Source organism: Camelus ferus, chromosome 25 (assembly GCF_009834535.1).
Source record: "Camelus ferus isolate YT-003-E chromosome 25, BCGSAC_Cfer_1.0, whole genome shotgun sequence".
NCBI classification, from domain to species: Eukaryota; Metazoa; Chordata; class Mammalia; order Artiodactyla; family Camelidae; genus Camelus; species Camelus ferus.
In genome coordinates, this window is record NC_045720.1 from 36,580,320 (window position 1) to 36,604,406 (window position 24,087).

The 24,087-nt window shown below is 40.1% G+C and overlaps 1 protein-coding gene across 1 annotated transcript in view; it reads left to right on the forward strand.

The window, feature by feature from the left end:
* LOC102520157 (40S ribosomal protein S2-like) overlaps window positions 1-24,087 on the forward strand; it is a 133,283-nt gene that overhangs the window by 85,605 nt on the left and 23,591 nt on the right. Inside the window, exons 4-5 of the mRNA XM_032467889.1 lie at window positions 12,266-12,268; window positions 14,732-15,412. Of these exons, the coding sequence (XP_032323780.1) occupies window positions 12,266-12,268; window positions 14,732-15,412 (684 nt within the window). The remainder of the gene's footprint in view (window positions 1-12,265; window positions 12,269-14,731; window positions 15,413-24,087) is intronic.

The window sequence follows — 24,087 nt, forward strand, 5'->3', positions numbered from 1 at the left end:
TATGGACATTTTAACAATGTTAACTCCTCCAATCCACAAACACAGGATAGCTTTTCATTTATTTATGTCGTCTTCAACTTCCTTGATCAAGTCTCATAGTTTTTAGGCTACAAGTCTTTCACTTCCTTGGTTAAATTTATTCCTAAGGATTTTATTCTTTCTGATGCAATTGTAAATGGGATTGTTTTCTTACTTTCTCTTTCACTATGAGCATTATGAGTTCATTATGAGCATATAGAAATTGAACAGATTTCTGTGTATAAATCTTACATCCTGCAACTTTATTGAATTTATTTTGTTAGTTCTGATTGTTTTTGGTGGAGTCTTTGAGGTGTTCTATATACATATTATTATGTCATTAGAATTATTATAATTATGTTTTACTTCTTCCCTTCCAACTTGGATGCCTTTTACATCTCTTCCTTAACTGATTGCTGTGGCCAGGACATCTGTTACTATGTTAAGTAAAGATGGTGAAAGTGTACATCCTCATCATATTTCTGATCTTAGAGGAAAGTTTTGAGCTTTTCATCATTGAATATGGTGTTAGGTGTGGGTTTGTCATAAGTGGTCTTCATTATGTTAAATATGTTCCCTTTTAACCAACTTTGTTCGGAGTATTTATCATGAACGGATATTGAATTTTGTCAAATATGTTTTCTGCATCAGCTGAGATGACCATGTGATTTTTATCTTTTCTTCTGTTAATACGGTGTATCACAACACATTGATTGATTTGTGGATTTTGAACCATCCTCGTATCCCTGGAAAAAATCGAGGATTTTTGCATCTGTGTTCATCAAGGATATTGGCCTGTAATTTTTTTTTTTTTTTGTAGAGTTTTTGTCTGATTTTGGTATCAGGGTACTCCTGGCCTCAAAGAATGAATTTGGAAGTGTTCCTTCCTCTTCAATTTTTTGAAATAGTTTGAGGATGAATATCAACTCTTTAAATTTTTTATGGAATTCCCTCTGAAGGTGTCCAGTCCTGAACTTTTCTTTGCTGGGGGATTTGTGATTATGGATTCAATTTCAGTACTAACAGTTGTTCTGTTCGAATTTTCTGTTTCTTCCTGATTCAGTTTTGGAAGACAAGATGTTTCTATGAATATTCACTTCCTCTGTGTTGTCCAGTTTGTTGGTGTATAGCTGTATGTGGTATTCTGCTATCATCATTTGTATTTCTGTGACAGCAACTGTAACTTCTCTTTCATTTTTAATTTTATTTATTTGGGTCTACTCTCTTTTTCTTAATGAGTCTGGCTAAAGGTTTGTCAATTTTGTTTATCTTTTTAAAAAATTGCTTTTAATTTCATTGATCTTTTCTAATTTTTTGGTCTCTATTTTATTTACTTTCACTCTGATATGTATTATTTTATTTCTTCAGCTGACTTTGGGCTTTGCTTGTTCTTTTTCTAATTCTTTTGGTTGGAAAATTAGCTTGTTTGTTTGAGTTTTTCTTGTTTCTTGAGGTAGATCTATGTCACTATAAACTTTCCTCTGAGAACTGCTTTTGCTCTATCCCATAGATTTTGGAAAATTGTGTTTCTATTTTCATTCATCTCAAGATATTTTCTGATTTCCGCTTTGAATTCTTCATTGACTCCTTGTTTTTTAGTAGTATGTGGTTTAGTCTTCAAGTGTTCAGTTATTTTTTTTCCATTTTTCTTCCTGTAATTGATTTCTTGTTTCATACCTGTGTGATCAGAAAAAAAAATGCTTGATTTAATTTCAATCTTCTTAAGTTTATCAATCTTAAATTTATTGAGATTTATTTTGTGGCCTAGTATGTGATCTATCATGGAGAAAGTTCAATGTGCTCTTGAAAAGAATGAGTATTTTCCTGTTTGGGGATGGAATATCTTGTAGATATCTATTTAGTCCATCTAGTCTAATGGGTCACTTAAGACCACTGTGTCTTTATTGATTTTCTTTCTGGATGACCTGTCCATTGATGTATGTGAGGTGCTAAAGTCCCCTACTTTTATCGTGTCACTGTCAGTTTCTCCCTTTATCTGAGTTAATATTTACCTTATATTTTTAGATACTCCTATATTAGGTGCATATATGTTTAAAAATATTATATCTTCTTGTATTGACTCTTTTATCATTATATACTGTTCTTCTTTGTCCTTTATCATAGACTTTGTTTTAAAGTCTATTTTTGATATGAGTATTTTTACTCCAGCTGTCTTGTTTGTTTGTTTCCATTTACATGGAATATCTTTTTTCATCCCTATGTTTTCAGTTTGTGTGTGTCTGAAGTCAGTCTCTTGTAGGCAGCACATAGATGAGTATTGTTCTTAATTCAATCAGCCATTCTATGTCTTTTGATTGGAGCATTTAGTTCATTTATATTTATAGTGATTATTGATACACATGTACTTATTGCCATTTTGTTTCTTATTTTCTAGTTGTTTTTGTAGTTCTTTTATTTTTCTTCTTTTACTCTCTTTCCTTATGGTTTGATGATTTTCTTTAGTATTATATCTGGGTTCATTTCTCCTTTTTTTGTGTTATGTATTGTAGGTCTTTGATTTATAGGTACCTTAAGGTTTAGGTATCTCAACCTATGTCTATTTGTTTTAAAGTGATATTCCTCTAAGTTCAAACACATTCTGGCAACTCTGCAATTTTAACTCTACCATCAACATTTTATGTTTTTGATGTCATATTTTATATCTTTACATTTATCTATTGACTATTTATTGTAGTTATCACTGATTTTATAATTTTTATCTTTTAACCTTTCTACTAGCTTTTTAAGTGGTTGATCCACTGCTTTTACTATATATTTGCATTTGCTAGTGAGATTTTCCCCTTTAATAGTTTCTTATTTCTTGCTATAGCCTTTTATTGTTCACTTAAAGAAGACCCTTTAATATTTCTTGTAAAGCCAGTTTAGCAGTGATGAAGTCTTAGCTTTTGCTTGTCTGGAAAACTCTGTCTTTCAATTCTGAATGATAACGTTGCTGGGTAGAATATCCTATGTTGTAGGATTTTTATCTTTCAGCACTCTAAATATTTCATGCCACTCCCTTCTGGCCTGCAAAGTCTCTGCTGAAAAATCAGCTTATAGCCTTATGGGGGTTCCTTTGTATATGACCCTTAGTTTTTTTTCTTGCTGCCTTTAAATTGGCTCTTTAACTTTTGCCATTTTAATTATCTTTAACATCCTTGTGTGAGTCTTCTGGGGTTCATCTTGTTTGGGACTCTGTGCTTCCTAGACCTGAGTATTTTTCAGGGAAGTTTTCAGCCGTAATTTTATCTAATAGTTTGGGTTTTTTTGTTTGTTTATTTGTTTGTTTGATTTTGCTATTTTCTGTCTCTCTTCTTCTGGGATCTCTATAATATGAATGTTTTGTACATTTGATATTGTCCCAAAAGTTCTTTGAACTATCCTTATTTAAGAAAAAAATTTCTTACTGTTCTGATTGGGTGATTTCCACTACTCTGTCTTCCAGATTGCTTATGTATCATCTAATCCACTGTTAATCCTGTCTAGTGTATTTTTTTATTTCAACTATTGTATTTTTCAACTCTTATTGATTCCTCTTTATATTTTCTAGTTCTTTGTTTTCATTATGTTCCTCTATTTTTACCTTATGTTCAGTAAGCATTTTTATTACTATTGTTTTGAACTTTTATCAGGTAAATTATTTATCTTCATTTCATCAGGGTTTTTCTGGGGTTTTATTTTATTCTTTCTTTCATTTGGAATATAATTTTTTGTCTTCTCACTGTGTTTGACTTTCTCTGTTTGTGTCTATGAAATTAGGTATAACAGTTACCTATCCTGGTCTTGAAGGCTTTTCCTTGTGTGGGAATGACCGATTGCAATCTGTCTGCTCCCAGTGGCCTTGGTGGGAGAGCTGGATTTGAAGGGAGCACATGCTGCATCTTCTTGCAGAGTGTGCTGGTGACTGTTGCCTTTTTGGGAGGAAGGACTAGAGTCAGAGTAGCTGCAGCCAAAGACAGTGGCAAGCCAGGGCTTCTCCCAGGCTCACTGTTGGCTGCCACTCTACTGAGTGGCAGAATCAGGGCCCAAGGGGCTAGAGCTGCACCTTAAGCTGGCTCCAGTTTCCCATGTGCACATAGTGGTGGTCTCCATGTTAGCAGGGTACAGTGCTAGACCAGGAGGGGTGGAGCAGGAGCCCAGTGCAGGCGAGGGGATCTCACTGAGGCAGTCCTGGCAGGCCAGCCAGAGAACTGGTCAGTTTTCAATCTATTGCCTCTGCACTGGAACTGGGAGCAAGCAAGTCTGTGCACACATTCTTCAAGAAAGGAGTCTTGGTTTCTCAGTCCATGGGACTCATTTTCCCAATGCCAGACCCCAGGGCTGGAGTGCCTAAGATGGGGTTTGAACCCCTCACTCCATAGGAAAGATCCCTGAGCCTGTGATAACCCCCCTCCTCCTCTAAGTCAGCCACTAGGGGTGTGGGTTCCTCTGAGTTGATCTTTTCTCCTCCCCTCCTACCAGACTCCATGTGGCTCTTTGTGTATAGCCTTAGTTGGAGAAGAGCAGCACTGCTGGTCTTCAGGTTGTTCTCAGCAAGAGGTGCTCTATATATAGTAGTTTTGATGTGTTTGTTGGGGGAAGTGATCTCAGGGTCTTCCTACTCTGCCATCTTGATTCCCATTCTCAGGACTCAGATTTTCTTCAAAGCCATGAAAATATTTTTGAATCAGGGAGATGACATATGATTTATACTTTTAATGGTTTTTACTCAGGTTGCAATTAGAATAGACTTGGTGAGTGGAGGTGCATAGTGGATGGATAGGAGCAGATTAAGGCCAATTGGGAGGCTATTGCAATAATCTATAAGAGATGTTGTTGACTTGGACCAAGGAATTTGGTGGAGGTGGTGATGAAAGATTAGATTCAAAAAAAAATTGTTTAGACAGACCCAACATGTGTGCTGGAATAAGAATATATTAAAAAATGGGAAGAGTAAAGGATGACTTTATGGTTTGTGATTAACTGAAGTGTGGTACACAGCAGGAAAGCAGACCTCAAGGGAAATACCATGAGTTCGGTTTTAGACATACCATCTAAGGGGAAACGTCTGGTACTTGGATAAATGGGTCTGGTATACAAGAGTGAGTCTAAAAGGGGTCGTCTTCTTATGGTGTATTAGTGGTGGCCCAAAAGCTAGGTCCAGAAATTGTTTCAAGAATTATTTGTGCCAAAGCCCAAGAAGTTCAGGTAAAATGCAGACTGAGAATTGATCATTAGGTTTGGTAAAATGCAGACATTAGTGATCTTGGCAAGGGTTATTTAATCAGAGTGATATGAACAATGCCTTATGAAAGCAAGCATAAGAGGACAAGAGGGAAGAAAGTGGCAAGAAAAAGTTCAGGCAACTCTTTCTTGTTAAATAGGGAGCCAAGAAATGAATCTATATTCTAACATTTTTTCTAATTATTTATGTACTATGCAGCTTGGTTAGAAGCCTGAATTCTATGTCTTTATTCAACTTTATGTTGCCAGATTCTAATACTCAGTGAATACTCAGTGAAAAAATAACCAAGTCACATGGGCCACCAAGTGACAATGCACTTTATTTATACAGAAAATACTAAGAAGAAACCTCTGGAGTACTAAACTTATAAAATGAAATACAAAATGTTGACAGCAATGATAGAGTTCTTATCATGTCTAACCTCTGGTATACACAATAGAGTGATGAGCAAATTGCTTTAGGTGACATGTTTTCAAGGCAGGTATGTCAGTGATGAGGCAGTGTCTAGAAACTGAAGCTTTTCAGGAATTATTTTCTTCCTCTGCCTCTTTGAAGAGTATTAAAAGTACTCTATGGGAGAGTCTGGATGTTAGGGGAGAAAATAGAATGAAACAAAAAAAAAAGTGTACATCAAAGTAAGATAATGTCTCAAATAAACAACTAATATTTTAGAGCATCCTAAACGCCAGGCACTGGGTAGAGCCCTGACCATGTTAACATGGCACGTGGTTACAGGGCAAGCTTGTAGTCCTACAGGGCAAATCACCGAGAAAATTGATGTGATTTTAGATACTCTGAAAAGGGAAAAGCAAGATGCTCTGAGACCATAATTTCTGAGGCACCTAATGATCAGGGAGGCTAGACAAAGCTTCCAGCAAAAATGGCAGTTAAGCTGACTCTGAAAGGACGAATAGGAGTTGGAAGATACTAATCACACCTTCAGCATGACTCAGCTTCCCATCAGTGCCCATCACTTTCAAAGCCACTGGACTGTTTCTTTTATTACACTTTTCTCTGGTGAAGGGTGTTTATAAAATGTAGTGAGGAAAAAGAAAAAATTAAAAAATTTGACGATAACTGTATGCTCTCTGAAGAGTTGCACTGATGCTTAGGAAAAGAGGACATGCATAATTTTATGTTACTGTGAAGACAAAGTGAAGTGTGCTATTTCTAATTTAACTATGAGAAACCTTGTTTTTAATCAGTTTATAGTTCTGGTGCCTTTTTGTCTTCACTGACTACTTTTCTTTTTTTCACTCAGGTAATGTAATAACCTCCCTTTGTGTGATAATCATATGTAATTAATTTTGTAACTTCCTGTCCTGTTACACTGTTAATTGGATATCTACCTCAACTCCTGAAAAAAGTGGATGTATGCTAGTTTAAAAAGGGCCTGAGTGCTTTCCTGATTTTGAATGTCATTATTTTACAATACCATTTCTAAATGCACTAGTGCTTGAGTACTGAATACCTTTTATTCTTTTGAGATGAATTTCAGTGTTATAATGAAAATGTGCTAGCATTTCTATCACAGTGAATTTCTGATATAAAATCATATTATTTATTCCTATTTCTTTGGCAGGAGGTCATATGGATTGAAGCCAAAGTTAGTAAATAATATAGTTGAGATTTGAACCCAAGTCTAAATCTTCTGAATCTAAATCCAGTTCTCATTCCAAACGCACAAAGATTGATTCCAATACAGACAGTACCGCCTAGTAGTTAGGAATCCAATTTCTAGAGTCAGACTGCTTTGCTTCAATTTCTGGCCAGACCATTTAATACTATGTAACTGGTGTGTGTGTGTATATATATAAAATATGTAATTTCTTTTACTGTTATCTAGTACTGTCCCGTATTGGCCACATGTAATCATTTTTATGCGACAAACATACTGATTTATGTTGAAAGAATTATCTAAAATCTTAAAAGCACAAATCTTTTCATCATTATTATGAATTTCAGTCTTAGTTTCTCCCTCAGTCCTGTCAGACATATAATGCCATAGATTCACAAATTTCTATATTAAATCTGATCTCCAAAATATTATTAGAGAAAATTTTATATTAACTATTTTCCACCATGATGAAACATTGTAAAAACTTTTAACAAAAAATGGCATTGCTTCTCACATATATAATTACATATAATATATATTTTTATTTATTTTATATAGTTTATTTTTGTTTTTAACTTCAGATCTAGATATTAATATATGTAGATTTACAGATTTATTTTAGATGCACTTCAATGGAAATGATCAATCTTTAAATAAAATCTGACAATGTGCCTAGGTGTCTATATAAGATCAAACATCAAACATATGAATGCTAAAAATCTCAAATATATGTACAGTTGTCAACATGATGCCATATGGACAAGTACTGGGAACTATCTCTATGATAGTGTGTCCCACAAATTGTGTCCAAACACATGATATTGACAAGGACCGAGTATACATTATAAATTTCACCCTTTTGTTCTCATTTTTAATTGTTCAGCTAGGCTTGGCCCTGTGGGAGCCACAAAGATGAGTATGAGAGCTTCCACCATCACAGAAGAGCTAAGAGACACACAAACTCCTGGAACACGTGTACGGCTATAATAAAGCACATGAGACATCAAAGATGTGTCTTGTGCATTTCTTTCTCACAAGGCCATTAAAGAACAACAGCATCTGAATGAGGCAGTAATAAAAAGGACGAGGACAGGAAGACAGTACACAACACAAGGAGAAGGTAAAGGACCCCCTAGAGTGACAGTGAAAGGAGGTCCCAGAACACCAATTCCATACTCGCTGTGAGAGTTAGAAGCAGTCAAAGGTCTTCAAGGTCATCCACACAGAAGATAAAATCAAAAGAGTACTGGTAATGCCTGAACCACGCAATCAGACAACTGGACAAGCTTGGATTAGGTCAGTGATAAGACAACAAAAAATTAAATACCTCCCCTGCCAAAAAAAAAAAAAAAAAAAAGGCAATTATTAACTCCAGGAAAAGTAAAAAGTGTATACATATGGTTTACCCTGTGATCAATTGTGGATAGCATTTACATAATCATCATAATAAAAATATTAAACACAAATTTCCATAGGAGGAATGGGAAGGATGCTACGCATGGCAAGGTCAAGGAGAGAAAACAGTCTCACCTTCTATAGTTGGAAGTCAGGAAATAAAGGATAAGCCAAGGAATCAAGTAGGAAAATAAACTAAAGGAATAAAATAAAAAAGATGCTGAATAGTACATGCAGTGTAATATTTCTGTAGATTTTTTTCAAAATGTACAAAACTGAAAATACTCTATTGGTTTGTATATGGTTACAAATGCATGTGCACAAACATATACAGTTAACTGGGAGGAAAGGCATCCAATCCTATAAATATACAGTTAACTGGGAGGAAAAGCATCCAATCCTATAAATCCTATTTGCTTCTGTTGAAGGCAAAGAGGGGGTGAGTGGTGTGGATGGTGGTTAAAGAGAATTTGGCTTTATATGTAATTTCTCATTTCTTTAAAAATAAAAAAGACTGGAAATTGGTATGATTAATAGCTGTTGATTCTGGGTGGGGGACATGAAGTTTTTATTGTTCTATGAAGTTTATTTTTTTATTTATCAAAGTAAAAATTATGGTGTTTTTAAATGAGAGAGAGGGAGAATCAGAACTGAGAACTGGAATTTTGCTGAATGAAAAAGCAAACAAAGAAAAGGTCCTTGGTGTGTGTGGACCTGTGCAAAAGTTGTGCATCAATTGAGAAGATACAAGTGAACAAGCCAGGCTGGGTTCTCCTGTTGAGTCTACTCAACAATCATGTATGTTATAAAGCTCTTTTCTGTCTCAGGGTCTTTGCACGTCAAAACTTACGTTCTCCACTGCACATCCCACCCCTGAAGACACACACACACACCCACACATCCAGCCAATTCTCACTCATCTCTCAGGTCCTGATTTAAATACCACTTCCTGGAAAAGTGTCCCTGACCCCACCACCACCCAGCAAGTCAGTCATTGCAATTCACTTCTGTTTGTTTGTTCATTCTCTTTCTCCCTCACTAGAGTCTGCACTCCATGAGGGAGTTTTCCCAGTTGCTCCAATCAAAACCCTTGAAGTCACATTTGCCTTCTTTCTTTCCATCACCATCCATATTCAACTGTCAGAAATCCTATTGACTCCACCTCAAAAGATATACAGAATCTAAAGAAGAGGTGGTACATATATATACAATGGAACGCTACTCAGCCATAAAAAAAAAGAATAAAATAATGCCATTTGCAGCAATGTGGATGGACCTGAAGATTGTTATTCTAAGTGAAGTGGACCAGGAAAGAGAAAGAATGCCATATGACATCATTTTTATGAGGAATCTAAAAAATAATAACAATAATAATAAGGGCACAAATGAATGACTTATTATTTTGATTTCTTGAATATGTGTCAGCACATCTGACTGTCCTTTATGATTGGATTACCGCATTCTGTTGAGTCTTATTTTGTAGTTGGCTTTATTCCTTTGATAACTATGTAAGTTTAAAAAGCTAAAGCTCTAATTGTTCTTAGAAGCAATAATCAGTACATATATGTCAACTAAAAAAATGTGCAGTATACTGTATATATGTACTTCTATGCAATATAATGTGTGTGTGCAGTCAAACTATAATAATACTATCTAATAAAACTGAAAAAGAAAAAAATTAAAAAGATGTAGCACCAAAAGGGAAATAGACATATAAATAAATAATGCAACTTAAAAAAAAAAAAAGATATCCAGATCTGCCCCCTTCTCATCACTTTTATCACAACAAAGGTCATCTAAGCCACCAGCTCTGTCCCCTGATGGCTACCGCCCTGCTTCCACTCCGGTCTCCTCGAGACCTTCCTCCATCAAGAAGCCAGGGGAATCTTTTGGAACCAAAAGTCAGAAATGCCACTTCCCCACTTCCAGATCTCACAGAATGAAAAGCAGACCGCTCCCCCTGGGCCACGAGGCCCCGCGGGAACCGGGCCTTGCTCTCTGCTCTTCCTCGCCGGCCTCCGCCACCCACCACGTCCCAGCACGTAGCCCTGGTTCTTGGCCTCCCTGCTGTTTGCCACCTCTCTCCTCACAGCCGCCCACAGTGCCTGCCTCACTCACCCAGCTTTCTACCCCGGAGTCACGCTTTCAGACACCTTCCCACAGTCCCTTCATCCTGCTTTGTCTGTCTTCAAAGTTCGTATCGCTACCTGATGTATTTTATAATTGGTTGTAAGTTGGCCAGTTATCCACTTTTGATGATCAGGGTGCATTATCTCTAGGGGGGCAAGACCTTTTTTGACCCCCCCGGCTGTATTCCCAGTGCCTGGAACACAACCTGGCATGTAACATAAACTTCAAAAATAGTTGTTGAAATGCCTTTTTAACTGAATGAGAAAAAAATACCTTGTATCCTTTAGTAGAACTTACACTCGTGAGAAGACTGCTTGGAACATAGCAGACTCTCAATAAATATTTTTGTTTGTTTGTTTTCGTTGAAATACAGTCAGTTTCCAATATTGCATCAATTTCTGGTGTAGAGCATGATGTGTCAGGCATCCATATACACACATGTTCGTTTTCATATTCTTTTTCTTTATAGGTTACTCAATTAATACTTCTAATACGAATGAAGCTAATGTTAACGTAGAACATGAGTGAGGAAGAGCTTTTCCCTCCATCGGGATTAGCTGCCAATGGTGGTGAGTTAAACCCTGATGCTGAAAAATATAAGAAAACTGCAAGAAAGGGACAGAGGGTGTTGGGTGGCATTAGAGAATGAATATAAAAGAATGAAATCATCTAGGGAGAAGAGTGCAGAAAATTTCGGAAAGGACCTAACATTTACTGTTACCATTATACTCAGTGTATTCCAGACACAGCAATAGACCCGTAAAAACACATATTATCCCTAATTCTCATAGCTCTTTGTCGGGGCCTATTTTACAGAGAAAGGGACAGACTCAGACAAGTTGATTAATTAAAGTAAGGTTACAGATCTAACAATAGGAGCCTCTCAGACCAGTGAGCTGTTCAAAAACCAGCCTTGGGAACCTCTCTGTGCACAGGCTTCACCCTTTTTAAAAGGATTTTCAGCCCCCACAACATTTTGCCCTCAATAAGAGTGCATTAAATATGTGTTGAGTGAATGAAAGATTCCATCGCAGAAAATATTCTGAAGGTAGGTAGAAACCCAAAAGGAAAAGAAAAATTAGGTTGATAGTGAGCTTTAGCTTCTATTCTTTCAAAACCAAAATATACTTGGTAGGAAAATAAGAAAATAATACTTGCCAAAAGATTAATTGAGAATGTGATCTAATCATCTTACAGAGCGTTAAGCCAACCTAAACAGAAAGGTATTTTCAGCTTTGGGGGGTTGTTCTTATGCATGCAGAATTATAAATGGCCTAATTTTCCCTATATCTCTGTAATTAACAGAATAATTATTGATCAGCACAAAGCACACCATCCCTGGAGACATGATTTGTGTGAGCGCTGAGCTTTTTGAAAGCTTAAATCACTGCAGTCAGTATTAAAAAAAAATGAATTGATAGTAAATGTGGTATAATTAATCCACCTTTTCTATTTGCACATGAACATCTTTTCATGCTAAATATCTCATTCATTTAGGAGAGAATACAAATGTATTACAATGACAGAATAAAAAATAAATTGGAACTTCTATTTCCCCTGTGATACTCCTTGTTTTCCATTTACTCAGATTTCTCATAAAATGTGCACGTTGAAAATATTTCTCAACTTTTACCTGCAAATTACAGGTGCAAGGAACAGGCCACGCAGAGGACTCAGGTGACAGTCTGAATCCCCTGGAAAGGATGCTTGCTCGTGCTGGGCTTTTGGCCCTCTTGGTTCTCCAGGCTTCTCTGCTCTGCTCGGGATCACCTGACTGTCACCTGGAGGCTGCATGTGCAGGTCCCTTGCCAGCAGGTTCCTTATTGGGGCTTGGACAATAGGAAGTGCCGGTGGGAGGCTGGCAGGAAGAAAGAAGCCAGGATGTCTGCCCATCCCTCTCTGCCCAGGCGGTCTCAGGACTGTAGCATCACTTGTCACCCCTTTGTGCCTCCAGCTGACTACAGACAGACCGCCAGGTGACTTTGGCCCCTGAGCTCTCACAACACCGTCTCCCTTTGTGCTCCGGTCCGGGGGTAACGGTGACTTCTCGTTGCTAATCTCTGGGTTGCCTCACACTATCATCTGTTGTCTTCACAGCTCTTCATTTCCTGTGTAACCAATTCTGGCATTAAACTTCCTCTCTTCTGAATATATAATAAGCAATTAGTGTTTCTCTGATTATCCCCAGTTGACACAATATCCTGAAGATGAGGGACTTAGTTTGCCTTGTTTACTATTATATCCGAGAACCTAGGAAAGTGCCAGGTATATATTAAGTAATCAATGAGCAGATGCGAAATGAATGAATGGAAAATACATCCTTTAGTCCAGTAGTTCTCAAACTTATCAGGCATTGAAACTGTCTACAGGGATTTTTGTTGTTTATTTGTTTGGTTTGTTTTGGCGGGGGGGTGTATTATGTTTGTTTGTTTATTGATTGATTGATTGATTGACTTTAGAGGAGGTACTGGGTATTGAACCCAGGACCTTGTGCAGGCTAAGTGTGCACCCTGCCACTGAGCTATACCCTCCCCGTCTAGAGGGATTTTTATCACACAGATTGCTATCCCTTTACATCCCCCGTTCCCCAAGTTTCTGATTCAGTAGGTTTAGGATGAAGTTCCAAAAAATGCATTTCTAACAAGTTCCCAGGTGACACTGATGTTGCCGGTCCTGGGACCACACTTTGAGAACCACTGCTCTAACCCACGAAGTACCCTGCCTATAATCTAACCTGAATATGCACACTGGAGTCAACATCTATGTCAAAGAGCACTAACACTGCACATTTAAAGGTGAGCTGGCATTCATCTTCAATTATTGTAACCATACTAAATATTTGATGTGAAAACAAAACGTTCTCACATCTTCCTAAGCTTTTATCAGGAGTGGTTATTACTAATCAATTAAGCCCTTTCAAAAATTTTTGTTTTCATTTTTTTATTTGCTCCTTATTTAAAAAAAAAAAAAAAAGTCAATTTCTGAAACGAAATGGCCAATCTTCATAAAGTAGATTATTACTAAGCTCAGGACTCTTGTTCTTTTATTTTCTATAGAGAGTACCAGGAAAATAAGTTTTCGAATTAATACTTAGAAAGTCAACAGTTCTCAGGGGTGTGGCCAAGGTGGCGGAGTAGAAAGACCATGGGCACACCAAGATTGCAACTAATTAAAGAGCAGTTGTCTGTGAGACTAACCAGAAGAGTAGCAGGGAAGATTTAAAGTAGGAGGGGAGGGGAAGCAGTCTAGTCAAGACCCGCACCCCTGGCGAGGCAACCCACAAATGAGAAGATAATCAGAATTACAGAGGTTCTCCCCTAGGAGCAAGGGGTCTGAACCCCCCACCGCGCCCCCAGCCTGGATATCCTGCACCAGGAACACAATTCCCCAGGCCGTCTGGCACCAAAGGCCATGGGGCTGGCACACAGTGGACCTGGGGGGCTGAGGACACAGGGACATCACACTTGAAGGACCCACGAAAACTCTCACACGCTCTGAGTCCCAGTGCAGAAGCGGTAATTTTAAAGGAGCCTGGGTCAGTCCCACTTTCTAATCCTGAAGAGCCTCCTGGAGAAGCAAAAGGCAACTTGGACTTAGCCTCGGACACAGACACTGGGGGCGGCCATTTGGGGCAGCTTGTTCTGCCCTTGTGTTGTTCTCTCTGCAGCCTATTAGTTTGGGGAGTTTACTGCTTCCAAAGGCTGGCAAAGTCACACCCTCTGGAAGCAGTAAACAGAGAGTCACAGACCTTGTTGCATCCCACAGCTAACCTCCCTGGGACCCAGCCCTGTCAGCCAGTGGACCAGAAGCCACTGCAGAAGGTGGGACCTGGCATCCAACTAGGTTTGGAACAAGCTCCATCTTCCAGTTTGCCCACAGTAGACAATCACACTACAGCAGAAAGGCCCACACAGTCCCCATCACTGGAGCATTTAGCTCTGGTGACCAGAAGGACATATGCTTCTGGGTCCCATAGGATGTCTCCTACATCAAGCTACTTCTCCAGGATCAGGAAATGTACTAACCTGCTTAGTACATAGATATAAACACAGAGAATCAGGCGAAATGAGGGGAGAGGGGAATATGTTCCAAATGAAGGAACAAGACAAAACCCCAGAAGAAGAACTAAGCAAAGAAGACATAAGCAAGCTACCCAATAATGAGTTCAAGGTAACAATCATAAAGATGTTCAACAAACTCAGAAGAAGAATGGATAAACACAGTGAAGTTTAACAAAGAGAAAATAGAATGAAGAACCAAACAGAATGGATGAATACAATAACTGAAAATAAAAATACACTGGAAGGAATCAACAGTAGACTAGATGGTGCAGAGGAACAGAATAGCAAGTCCCTGGGGAGATCTGTCTCTTCTCCCTGCCCATCAAGGAATCTGAGATCGTTGACTTTTTCCTGGAGGCATCCCTGAAGGATGAGGTTTTGAAGATTATGCCTGTGCAAAAGCAGACCCGTGCTGGCCAGCAGACCAGGCTCAAGGCACCTGTCGCCACTGGGGATGACAAGGGACGTGTCGGTTGGGGTGTTAAGAGCTCCAAGGAGGCAGCCACTGCCACCCGGGGGGGCCGTCAGCCTGGCCAAGCTCTCCATCTCCCCATGTGGCAAGGCTACAAGGGGAATAAGATCGACAAATCCCACACCATCCCTTGCAAGGTGACTGGCTGCTGCAGTCCCATGCTGGTGCACCTCATCCCTGCCCCCAGGGGCAGTGGCATCATCTCAGCCCCGGGGCTCAAGAAGCTGCTAATGATGGCCAATACTGATGACTGCAACACTTCTTCCGGGGGCTGCACCGCCACCCTGGGCAACTTCACCAAGGCCACCTCTGATGCCGTCTCCAAGACCTACAGCCATCTCACCCGCGACCTCCGGAAAGGGACAGCGTTCACCAAGTCTCCGTATCAGGCATTCACTGACCATCTCATAAAGGCCCACACCAGAGTTTCCGTGCAGAGGACCCAGCTGGGCTCCAGCCCGGGACCCAGAATAGTTTTATATGCTAAAAATAAAGTGAACGAAGCCTGTTTAGAAAAAAAAATTTCTAGTATACAGCATAGTGATTTAGTTATACACATATAAATACATATTCCTTTTCATATTTTTTTATTATAGGCTATTACAAGCTACTGAATATAGCTCCCTGTGCTGCACGGCAGGGTCTTGTTTATCTGTCTTATATAGAGTAGTCAGTGTCTGCAAATCCCACACTCCCAGTTTATCACTCTACCTCCCCCTTCCCCCCTTGGAAACCACAAGTTCATTTTCTATGTCCGTGAGTCAGTCTCTGTTTTGTAAATAACTTCATTTGTCTCATTATTTTAGGTTCCACATATAAGTGATATCATATGGTATTTATCTCTCTCTGTCTGGTTACTTCACTTAGTATGATAATCTCTAAGTCCATCCATGTTGCTGCAAATGGCATTATTTTATTCTTTTTTATGGCTGATTACTATTCCACTGTGTGTGTCTGTGTGTGTCACATCCTCTTAATCCAGTCATCTGTTGATGGACATTTAAGTTGCTTCCATGTCTTGGCTATTATATATAATGCTACTATGAACATTGGGGTGCGTGTATCTTTTCACATTAGAGATCCCTCCAGATATATGCCCAGGAGTGGGATTCCTGGATCATATGGTAAGTCTGATTTTAGTCTTTTGAGGAATCGCCATAGTGTTTTCCACAGTGGCTGCACCAAACTTCATTCCCACCAGTAGTGCAGGAGGGTTCCCTTTTCTCCACAGCCTCTCCAGCATTTGTCATTTGTGGATTTTTGAATGAAGGCCATTCTGACTGGTGTGAGGTGATACCTCATTGTAGCTCTCATTTGCATTTCTCTGATAATTAGTGATATTGAGCATTTTTTTCATATGCCTATTGGTCATTCGTATGTCTTCATTGGAGAATTGCTTGTTTAGGTCTTCTGCCCATTTTTGGATTGAGTTGTTTGTATTTTTTATTAAGTTGTATGAGCTGTTTATATATTCTGGAAGTTAAGCCTTTGTCAGTCATATCATTTGCAAATATTTTCTCCCATTCTGTAGGTTGTCGTTTTGTTTTGCTTATGGTCCTTTGCTGTGCAAAAGCTTATGAGTTTAATTAGGTCCCATTTGCTTATTTTCGCTCTTATTTACATTGCTTGGGTAGACTGCCTTAGGAGAACGCTGCTAAGACTTATGTCAGACAGGGCTTTGCCTGTGTTTCCTTCTAGGCGATTTATCCTGTCTTGTCTTATATTTAAGTATCTAAGCCATTTTAAAAAGACAACAAATCCTAAGAGTTCTCATCACAAGAATAATTTTATGTTTCTTTTTTTCTTCTTTCTTTTCTTTTTATTATATCTATTTGAGAAGATGGATGTTAGCTGAAACTACCGTGGTAATTATTTCACAATATATGTAAATCAAACCACCATGTTGTATGCCTTAAACTTACACAATGATGTATGTCAGTTATTTTTCAATAAAAATGGAAAACATTTGTTTTAAAAGACAGAGGAGTTTCTGGGTAAAGCACTTAGGGTCATGAAGTAGGCAAATACCACAAAAGGTCCTGGATAAAAAAAAATAGATGATAGATAGATAGGTAGGTAGATCAAATGTGGCAAAATGCCAGAAACTACTGAATCCAAGTGAAGGGCATACATAAGTTTTTTTAAATACTATTTCTGCAACTCTTATATGAGATGAAATTTAATTTCAAATCAAGTTAATTATTTCAAAATAAATACTTTTTGAAAATTAGCCCTTTAGACATTATATGGTGAGGAAGAACTCTGATGGATATGATCTGGTTATCGGCAGAGGGGAATGTATTGATACATGCATATCTATATATTGATGTATAATATAATATTATGATAACATGATAATATAATACTGATATATTATCAATACATTGATAGAGTCTTGATTCTTTTATGCTTTCATTTCATATTCTATTGCAGGGAGGCAGACAATAAACTAAAAATAAATAAAGATAAAAATTACAAAATTATCAGTTTAATGGAGAAAAATAATGAAAGAATGAGAGCTGAAGGTGGTTGTATTAAGCAGGGAAGTCAGAGGAGGCCTCGCTCCTGAGGTTTTGCATAGAAATCTGAGAAGCTGAGGAAGCAGGGGAGGTACTCGTGCAAGGAGAGAACATTCCAGAAGGAGAGAAATCAGTGGTATTCTGGTAAATGTTTAACAACAGTCTCTTCGTGGAAGGAAGAGAATTAATTTTTAAAGTTTGCCAATTTCCTTGGTGTAAATGCTCGTTTCCAGCTACCACTGACTTAACAACTGGCTAGCACAGTTCCCAACAATTTGACAAACCAGTAGCAGCTCACCCCAAAACAACACTGAGAAAATAAAGAGCAGCCACAGAAGCCTCGAGGCAGGAGCCGCATACTGAACGCATGCCTTGGTTGAAGCCATGAACATGGCGTTAGGGGCGGGTTAAGAAAGGAAATGGGAGACTTGATTGCGTAGGGCCCTGGACACCTGGTGAGGACTTTTATTCAAAGTCAGCTGTAGAGTTTGACCAGGGCAATGAGATGGTCTGACATTTACTTTGACGAGATCACTGGGGCTGCTCTCATGGACTGTAGGCAAGGAGGGGTGGAAACAGAGAAACAGGAGACTATTACATCAACAGAGGAGAAAGACGGCTGTGGTAGGACTAGGCTCCTAGCAATGGAGGCAGTGCGGAGAAGGCAAATTAGTGTACATTTGGAAATTAGAGCTCACAGAATCTGCAGTGGATGTGATGGGGGTCGGAGGGAAAGTGAGGGGTCAAAGATGACACAAGGGTTTTGAACTGATTCGCCTAAAGGATGGGGCTGGCATTTACAGAGAAAAGAAAGACAGTGAGGGGTGCACGTCGGAGGGCGTTTGATTTTACACACCTTGAATTTGAGATCCAAATGGAGAAGTCCAGTAGAAATAACAGAACAGACACAGAGGAGCAGGTTAGGAGTGAGCACAGATCCCGAGGCAGTTCTCACTGGCCCCGTAGCCCGTCATACCCACTGGAACCACGGCTTCTTCTCCATTTCCTTTCTTCCTATCCTTTGGAGTTCCGCAAATTTCAGTATGCTGTTTATAAACGGAAACAAATGCAAGCAACTTGCTCTAAGCACACGAACAAAACGGGAAAATTCAGAAGGATGTTTCCTCCTGTATAAGCTAATTTTCAGAGGGTATCAGAAAGGAAATATCTGAGCTATTTACATTTTCTGCCACCCAAAATTGAGTACAGAAGGCATAGATGTCAACTAAAGATCAACTACCACCACAACTGAAAAATTCTTTTTCTTTCTTTTTGGAGGGAGGGTAGGTAATTAGGTTTATTTATTTATAGTTATTTATTTTTAGAGGAGGTACTGGGGACTGAACCCTGGACCTCATGCATGCCAACCACACACTCTACCACTTGAGCTATACCTCCCCCGCCTTTTTTTTAATGGTATTATAAACATTGTTTTGAAAACTTTTCGTTGTAAATAGCGTTGTGTTTTCATTCTTTTTTTGGAAATCCGTGAATACAGCGGATGTTACGAGCGGCAAAACACATGCGCGTTGGGGTCAAGCGCGCGTTTTATAATGAAGTCGACAACTACATGTTTTAAAGCAGAATATTTTTTGTATGTTGAGAGCTTAAAAAAAAAGGGGGGGGGGGTACTTCCCCAGCCAGGAGGCTTGAGGGATAATCAGCTGTGAGGAAAGAATGCCAAGTTTCCAATGTGCGCGTGCACGTTTCCTTTGCTCATAATTAATAGCCTTGTGCTTGCTAAGTTTTTGGAAGGCAGCTCGAAGCCTAGCCAGGTAATGCCTTCTGACAACGTTTTAAAGATCAGTTATGTCATATGGCTGCCTTTTAGAAAAAAAGTCATAATGCATAGCTGTGCCATATGGCATCTCTGAAGAATCAGCCGGATTGGACAGACATTCATTGGATAAGGTCCCACAGCACTTGGGAAAGAATGTAGTCCTGTTGCCAAAATGTGGCCTTTGTTAATCTCCTAACTATTATTGTGCAGAAACCAATTCATCTGTATTAATTATAAACAAATTTTAATTACTTCAGTAAAAGCCCATTATACCAATATCCGATGCCAAACAAGCTGTATTAACTCTTTCTAAGTCTCCAAAGCAAACACTAGGTGTTGGAATGTAGGTGTTTTATAGGAGGCGGGAAGTTCTCTCCCTGAGTGTAAAAATGCAGCTCTGACATTTAGTTTCCAGTTCTTTTAAGAAATCCTGTGATGCGTTTGCTCTTCACAGGCAATATCAAAAGGCAGCTGATGCATGTAAATTGTGAAAGGCAGATAATTCTTAATGAGAGTGTTTAACCGCACTTCATATTCTTTTGCTTAAGATTGTTTAAGTTTTTTTTTTTTTTTTTCAGGGCACTCGTCACTGTGAAGCAATGATTTGCAGTGACACAAAACAACCTGACAAAATGTGACCTGATTCTGGTAAAACATTCATCAACCAGTCATTTGTGATAGTTCTGTGGACAATTTGGGACCAAACGTGTACTGCGCATCAGAGTATAATATCCTTAAAAAAAGAAGAAAAAGCATGAAAAATCAGATCACTAGTGTGCTTTATGGCAGCAGCTTGGCCGAGAGAGCTGGCTGGTCCTTCCCGCACAGAAACGGTCTGGTTTGCAGATAACACATGGTGGTTACAGCGTGCACAGCCGTGGGGACTGGACGGGAGCCAGACCCCGGGCTCATCTCTGTGCAGCAGTGTTGGAATCGTCTTTGAATTCAGTTTCACTGATGTGTACTTTTATTTTATTAGGCCAACCATCAAAAGTTTCTCTTCCTTTTGGAATTCATATCACTCCTTGGACCTAAAAAGTTAAACAGTTTTAAACAAATAGAACCACATCCTGCCTTCTTTCTCCATTAGACTTTGAAGTTTCTCATGTAAACCTCACATTATTTTTCCCTCCTTTTATGCAACAGAAGAATTTATTTTTATAATCGTAATGGGTACATTCTAGAAAGCACTCTCCTCTGTAAATTTTCATTGGCAGACGCGTGGCAAATAGCTTCAAACTACGTCATAGACTTAATAAGGTTGTAGAGCTGGCTGAGGATGTAGACAAGGATGCACATTTAAGTGAAACCAGTTATCTCAAGAATTGGGGGGTTTTGTGTGTGTGTGTCTACGAATTAGACATAGTACATAATTGAAGGTTTGTCAAGATGTTTCTTCTACTCAAAAGGCCAAAATTATAAATATCTGGCATATTCTTGTGAACTTCATATTTCACTTATAAAGTCGTAGAATTTTGAATTTTGGATCTGAAAATCACCATAGAAGTTTTTCGGGCTCTCTCTCTCATGTTACAGATGAGAAAAATAATACACAAAATAAAATGGGGCCAAGCGGGAACATATTTTTCATCTCTCCCTCACATGTTATTTCTGTTATACTGCACTACTTCATTCCAGTTATTGATCAACAGAGAATAGGTTTGCCTAAAGCAATGAAAGCAAAGAAAAATAATGACCGCAAACTACAGAGATTCCATAGATGTAAATTAACTACACGTTCTTTTCCAGCCACGAAGGAGGCTGATTTCATCCATTTGGCAGCTTCAGCCACACCTGGCTACGTAGCACCTGGTCAGAAGGACGTTGGGGAGGGAGGGAATGAAGTTCGGGAGCAAAGGAAATAGGGCAAGGTGGTTGGTCTGTGTCCTGGGGCGTAGGACTCTCCCACAAGGTGTCACTAGGTCGCCTTTTGATTTTGTCAGCTACCTGTCAGTAACCGGGTCATGGGTTACCCAGGAGAGCTCATTGACTCAAAGCCAGCGCCCGGCCACCCCGCTCCTCGGGTCAGATAGCCACAAACTAGGCCCACTTGTAGAACTACAGTGCATCATCAGATTATATTATTATATGTTACATTGATATTATTATAACATAAGTGTATTATTATAGAAAGATATAAGTATATCTACCTATGGGGCTCTATATCTTTCTCTTTCTTTCCTTCCCTGTTTGGAGCTGAATTGATCCCCTTAGGAGGCACTTTTGACTCCAGGAATCCTAGAGGAGCCATTGCAGGCTGCAAAGAGTAAGAGGGAAGCAAGTTAGCTACACACCATGGCACAGAGAAGTGCGATGGCTCGCTTCTGCTCTGCAGAATTGACTTGGGTTTCGGGCTTCAGGGGTGAGTGATGAATGACCTTGCTGGTGGGGAAGAAGCCCCCCCTCCAAGGGACCAGCAATGATGTCTCCAGGACCCAATCATTACCGTAAGCAGAGGGTGTGTCCACTGCACCATCTTTAACGTTTTGGGTTAAATAATTCTTAGCTGTGAGGGGCTGGTCTGGGCACTGGGGGATGGTCAGCAGCATCCCTGGCCTCTGCTCACCAGATGCCAATCACACACCCTCTCACAGTTGTCTCCCTGGTAAAATCGTCCCTACCTGAGAACCACTGGCATAGAGACATAACCCAGAAAAGGGGGAAGCCTAACAGCAGGAAGGCTGACCCGCACTCTCTGTCTTGACCCACCCCATAGCTTTCAGCGATGATCGCTGTTCTTTCCGTCCACTTCGCTTCACAATGGAGAGTCAGTGGAGAGTCACCACCACTTCTCAGAGCTGGCCTAGCCAGTTGACATGCATTTTTTAAAAATTCTGACCCATCCACTGGACCTTCCATAGTAGAGGCTGTTGCTTATGGGGGAGGGTGGGGAGGAGAAAGGAGAAGGGAAAAAAGCATGTTAAAAGGTTGTCCCGTGCTAACAGGAAAGTGGTCCATATTCCAGATGGAAAATCAAAGACATGACATGGGCGAAGACAGAACATCTCAGACCTGGGAACAACTGAGCGGGGATGTGCGGGGTGATGGCTGGAAGGGGAACAGAAGACACGCGGGAGCAAAGCCTGCAGCAGGTCCCTCGAACTTCATTCAGTCTCCGCTGACAAATACCCTTCCCAGCCCACGGGAGAAGTGTTCCTTTTACTCCACTGACATCTGAGCTGTGCAAAAGCAAGTTGATACAAAAATGTGACTTATGCCTTCAGAATACATTTTGTCTCATTTCACATGTTCTACACAACATCCCCTTCCCCCACGTACCACAGCCCCCTCTTGGGTCTGTCCCACATGGTGTCTTACGACTGGGCCTTGGAAAGTGGAGACTTACAGCCAAAAGCCGCAAGAAAATGCCATGAAACTGGCAGTGTTCATTGTGGAAGGAGCCAGAGCATCTGTTTCCGAGCAGGGCTATGAAACCGAGCCCGCGGAGGGAAGAAAGTCTATTAGGCCACGAGCAGCCGAGGGGGAAAAGCCGCAGGAGCCCAGATTAAAAGTCTGAAAAGGCCTGGAGCCCTTAGTAAAGGATCAATGGAAAAGGGTAGCTTCGCCAGGGTTAGCATATGGAACCACTTGAGGGGTGCTGGTAGTCAACCCAATAAAACCCTGCACAGAGCCTGGGGTAGGACGGCTAGAAGCAGGTCAAGCAGGGGGCCTGAAGCACCTGCCCAGGGACCGTGGCAAGAAGCAAACAGACGTGGCCAGAGTCAGCAGAGCAGACCGACCTGCTAGACACGTGGAGCTTGGATGAAACGGATCCTGCATAGATTGTCACGGATGCCCGTTTTTATAAGATGCAGAGCTTTCTCTTCGTGCCAGACCGTTTTCCGAAATGTCCTCAGGACCCTGCAAGAGGTCATTTTCAGAGGACTGTTCTGCCTGTTTCTTCTAGATTAGCCTCCTCATTGCTCTCAGTGTTTCCTCACCCCACCCCCCCACCCCCAAATCAAAAAGTACTTTCAACACAACTCCTCACTAATCTGAAAAGCAACTTGTTCTGCAACGGTTTTCACAGGCTGCATTCACATCTCGTTCCCCTTCTGTGTAATGAAAGGAGAGCTTCCCAGATCCAGTAAATGCAAAAGAAATGAAGTAATTATTGGTTCCACCTGCTTTCTGCCTGTTGCTGGTCATGTCCCCTTACTGGCCTGTAACTGGAGTACAGGATGGCCAAGGCTCTCTGGGCTTCTGGTGACTCTCACTCTTCTATCCCCATCAGCTTGCTTCTCTGATGCTGTGAATTGATGGAGCGGAAGAAAACCTACAGTTTCTAACTGGCAGGACTGTAAGTGTCAGTTACAGTCTGACTGTCAGTTACAGTTACAGTTTCTTTCTGCCTCCACCACCACTTACAATGCCTTTCGTGAGTTCAACCTCCCAAGTCAACAAAATGCAACAAATAGTTATTGTCTCTCAGAATTGTCTCAGTTTCCCATGACCACTTCCACCCAGCTGTCTGGGGAACTTTCTATTTCTAAATGAAGGCAGAAAGATGGCGGTAATGATGGAAACCAGTACTGCAGTCTTCTCAAAGGTAACACTCACACAGCGGAGAGTGTCCTATATTCTAGTTGGACACACTGTGGATCTTTCAGACCGGGACGAATATAGCATCTGGTAAGGAATGCCTTTCCTAGCTACATTCAGATCATTTCTCTCTCTCTCTTTTTTTTAATAGACTGTTTTTCAGAGCAGTTTCAGGTTTACAGCAGAATTGAGCAGAAATACAGAGTTCGCACAGAGCCCTCCCCACCCACACGTATAGACTCCCCTACCCTCAACACCCCTCATCAGTGTGGCATATTTGGTACAATCGATGAACCAACACGGGCACATGATTATCAACCAAAGTCCG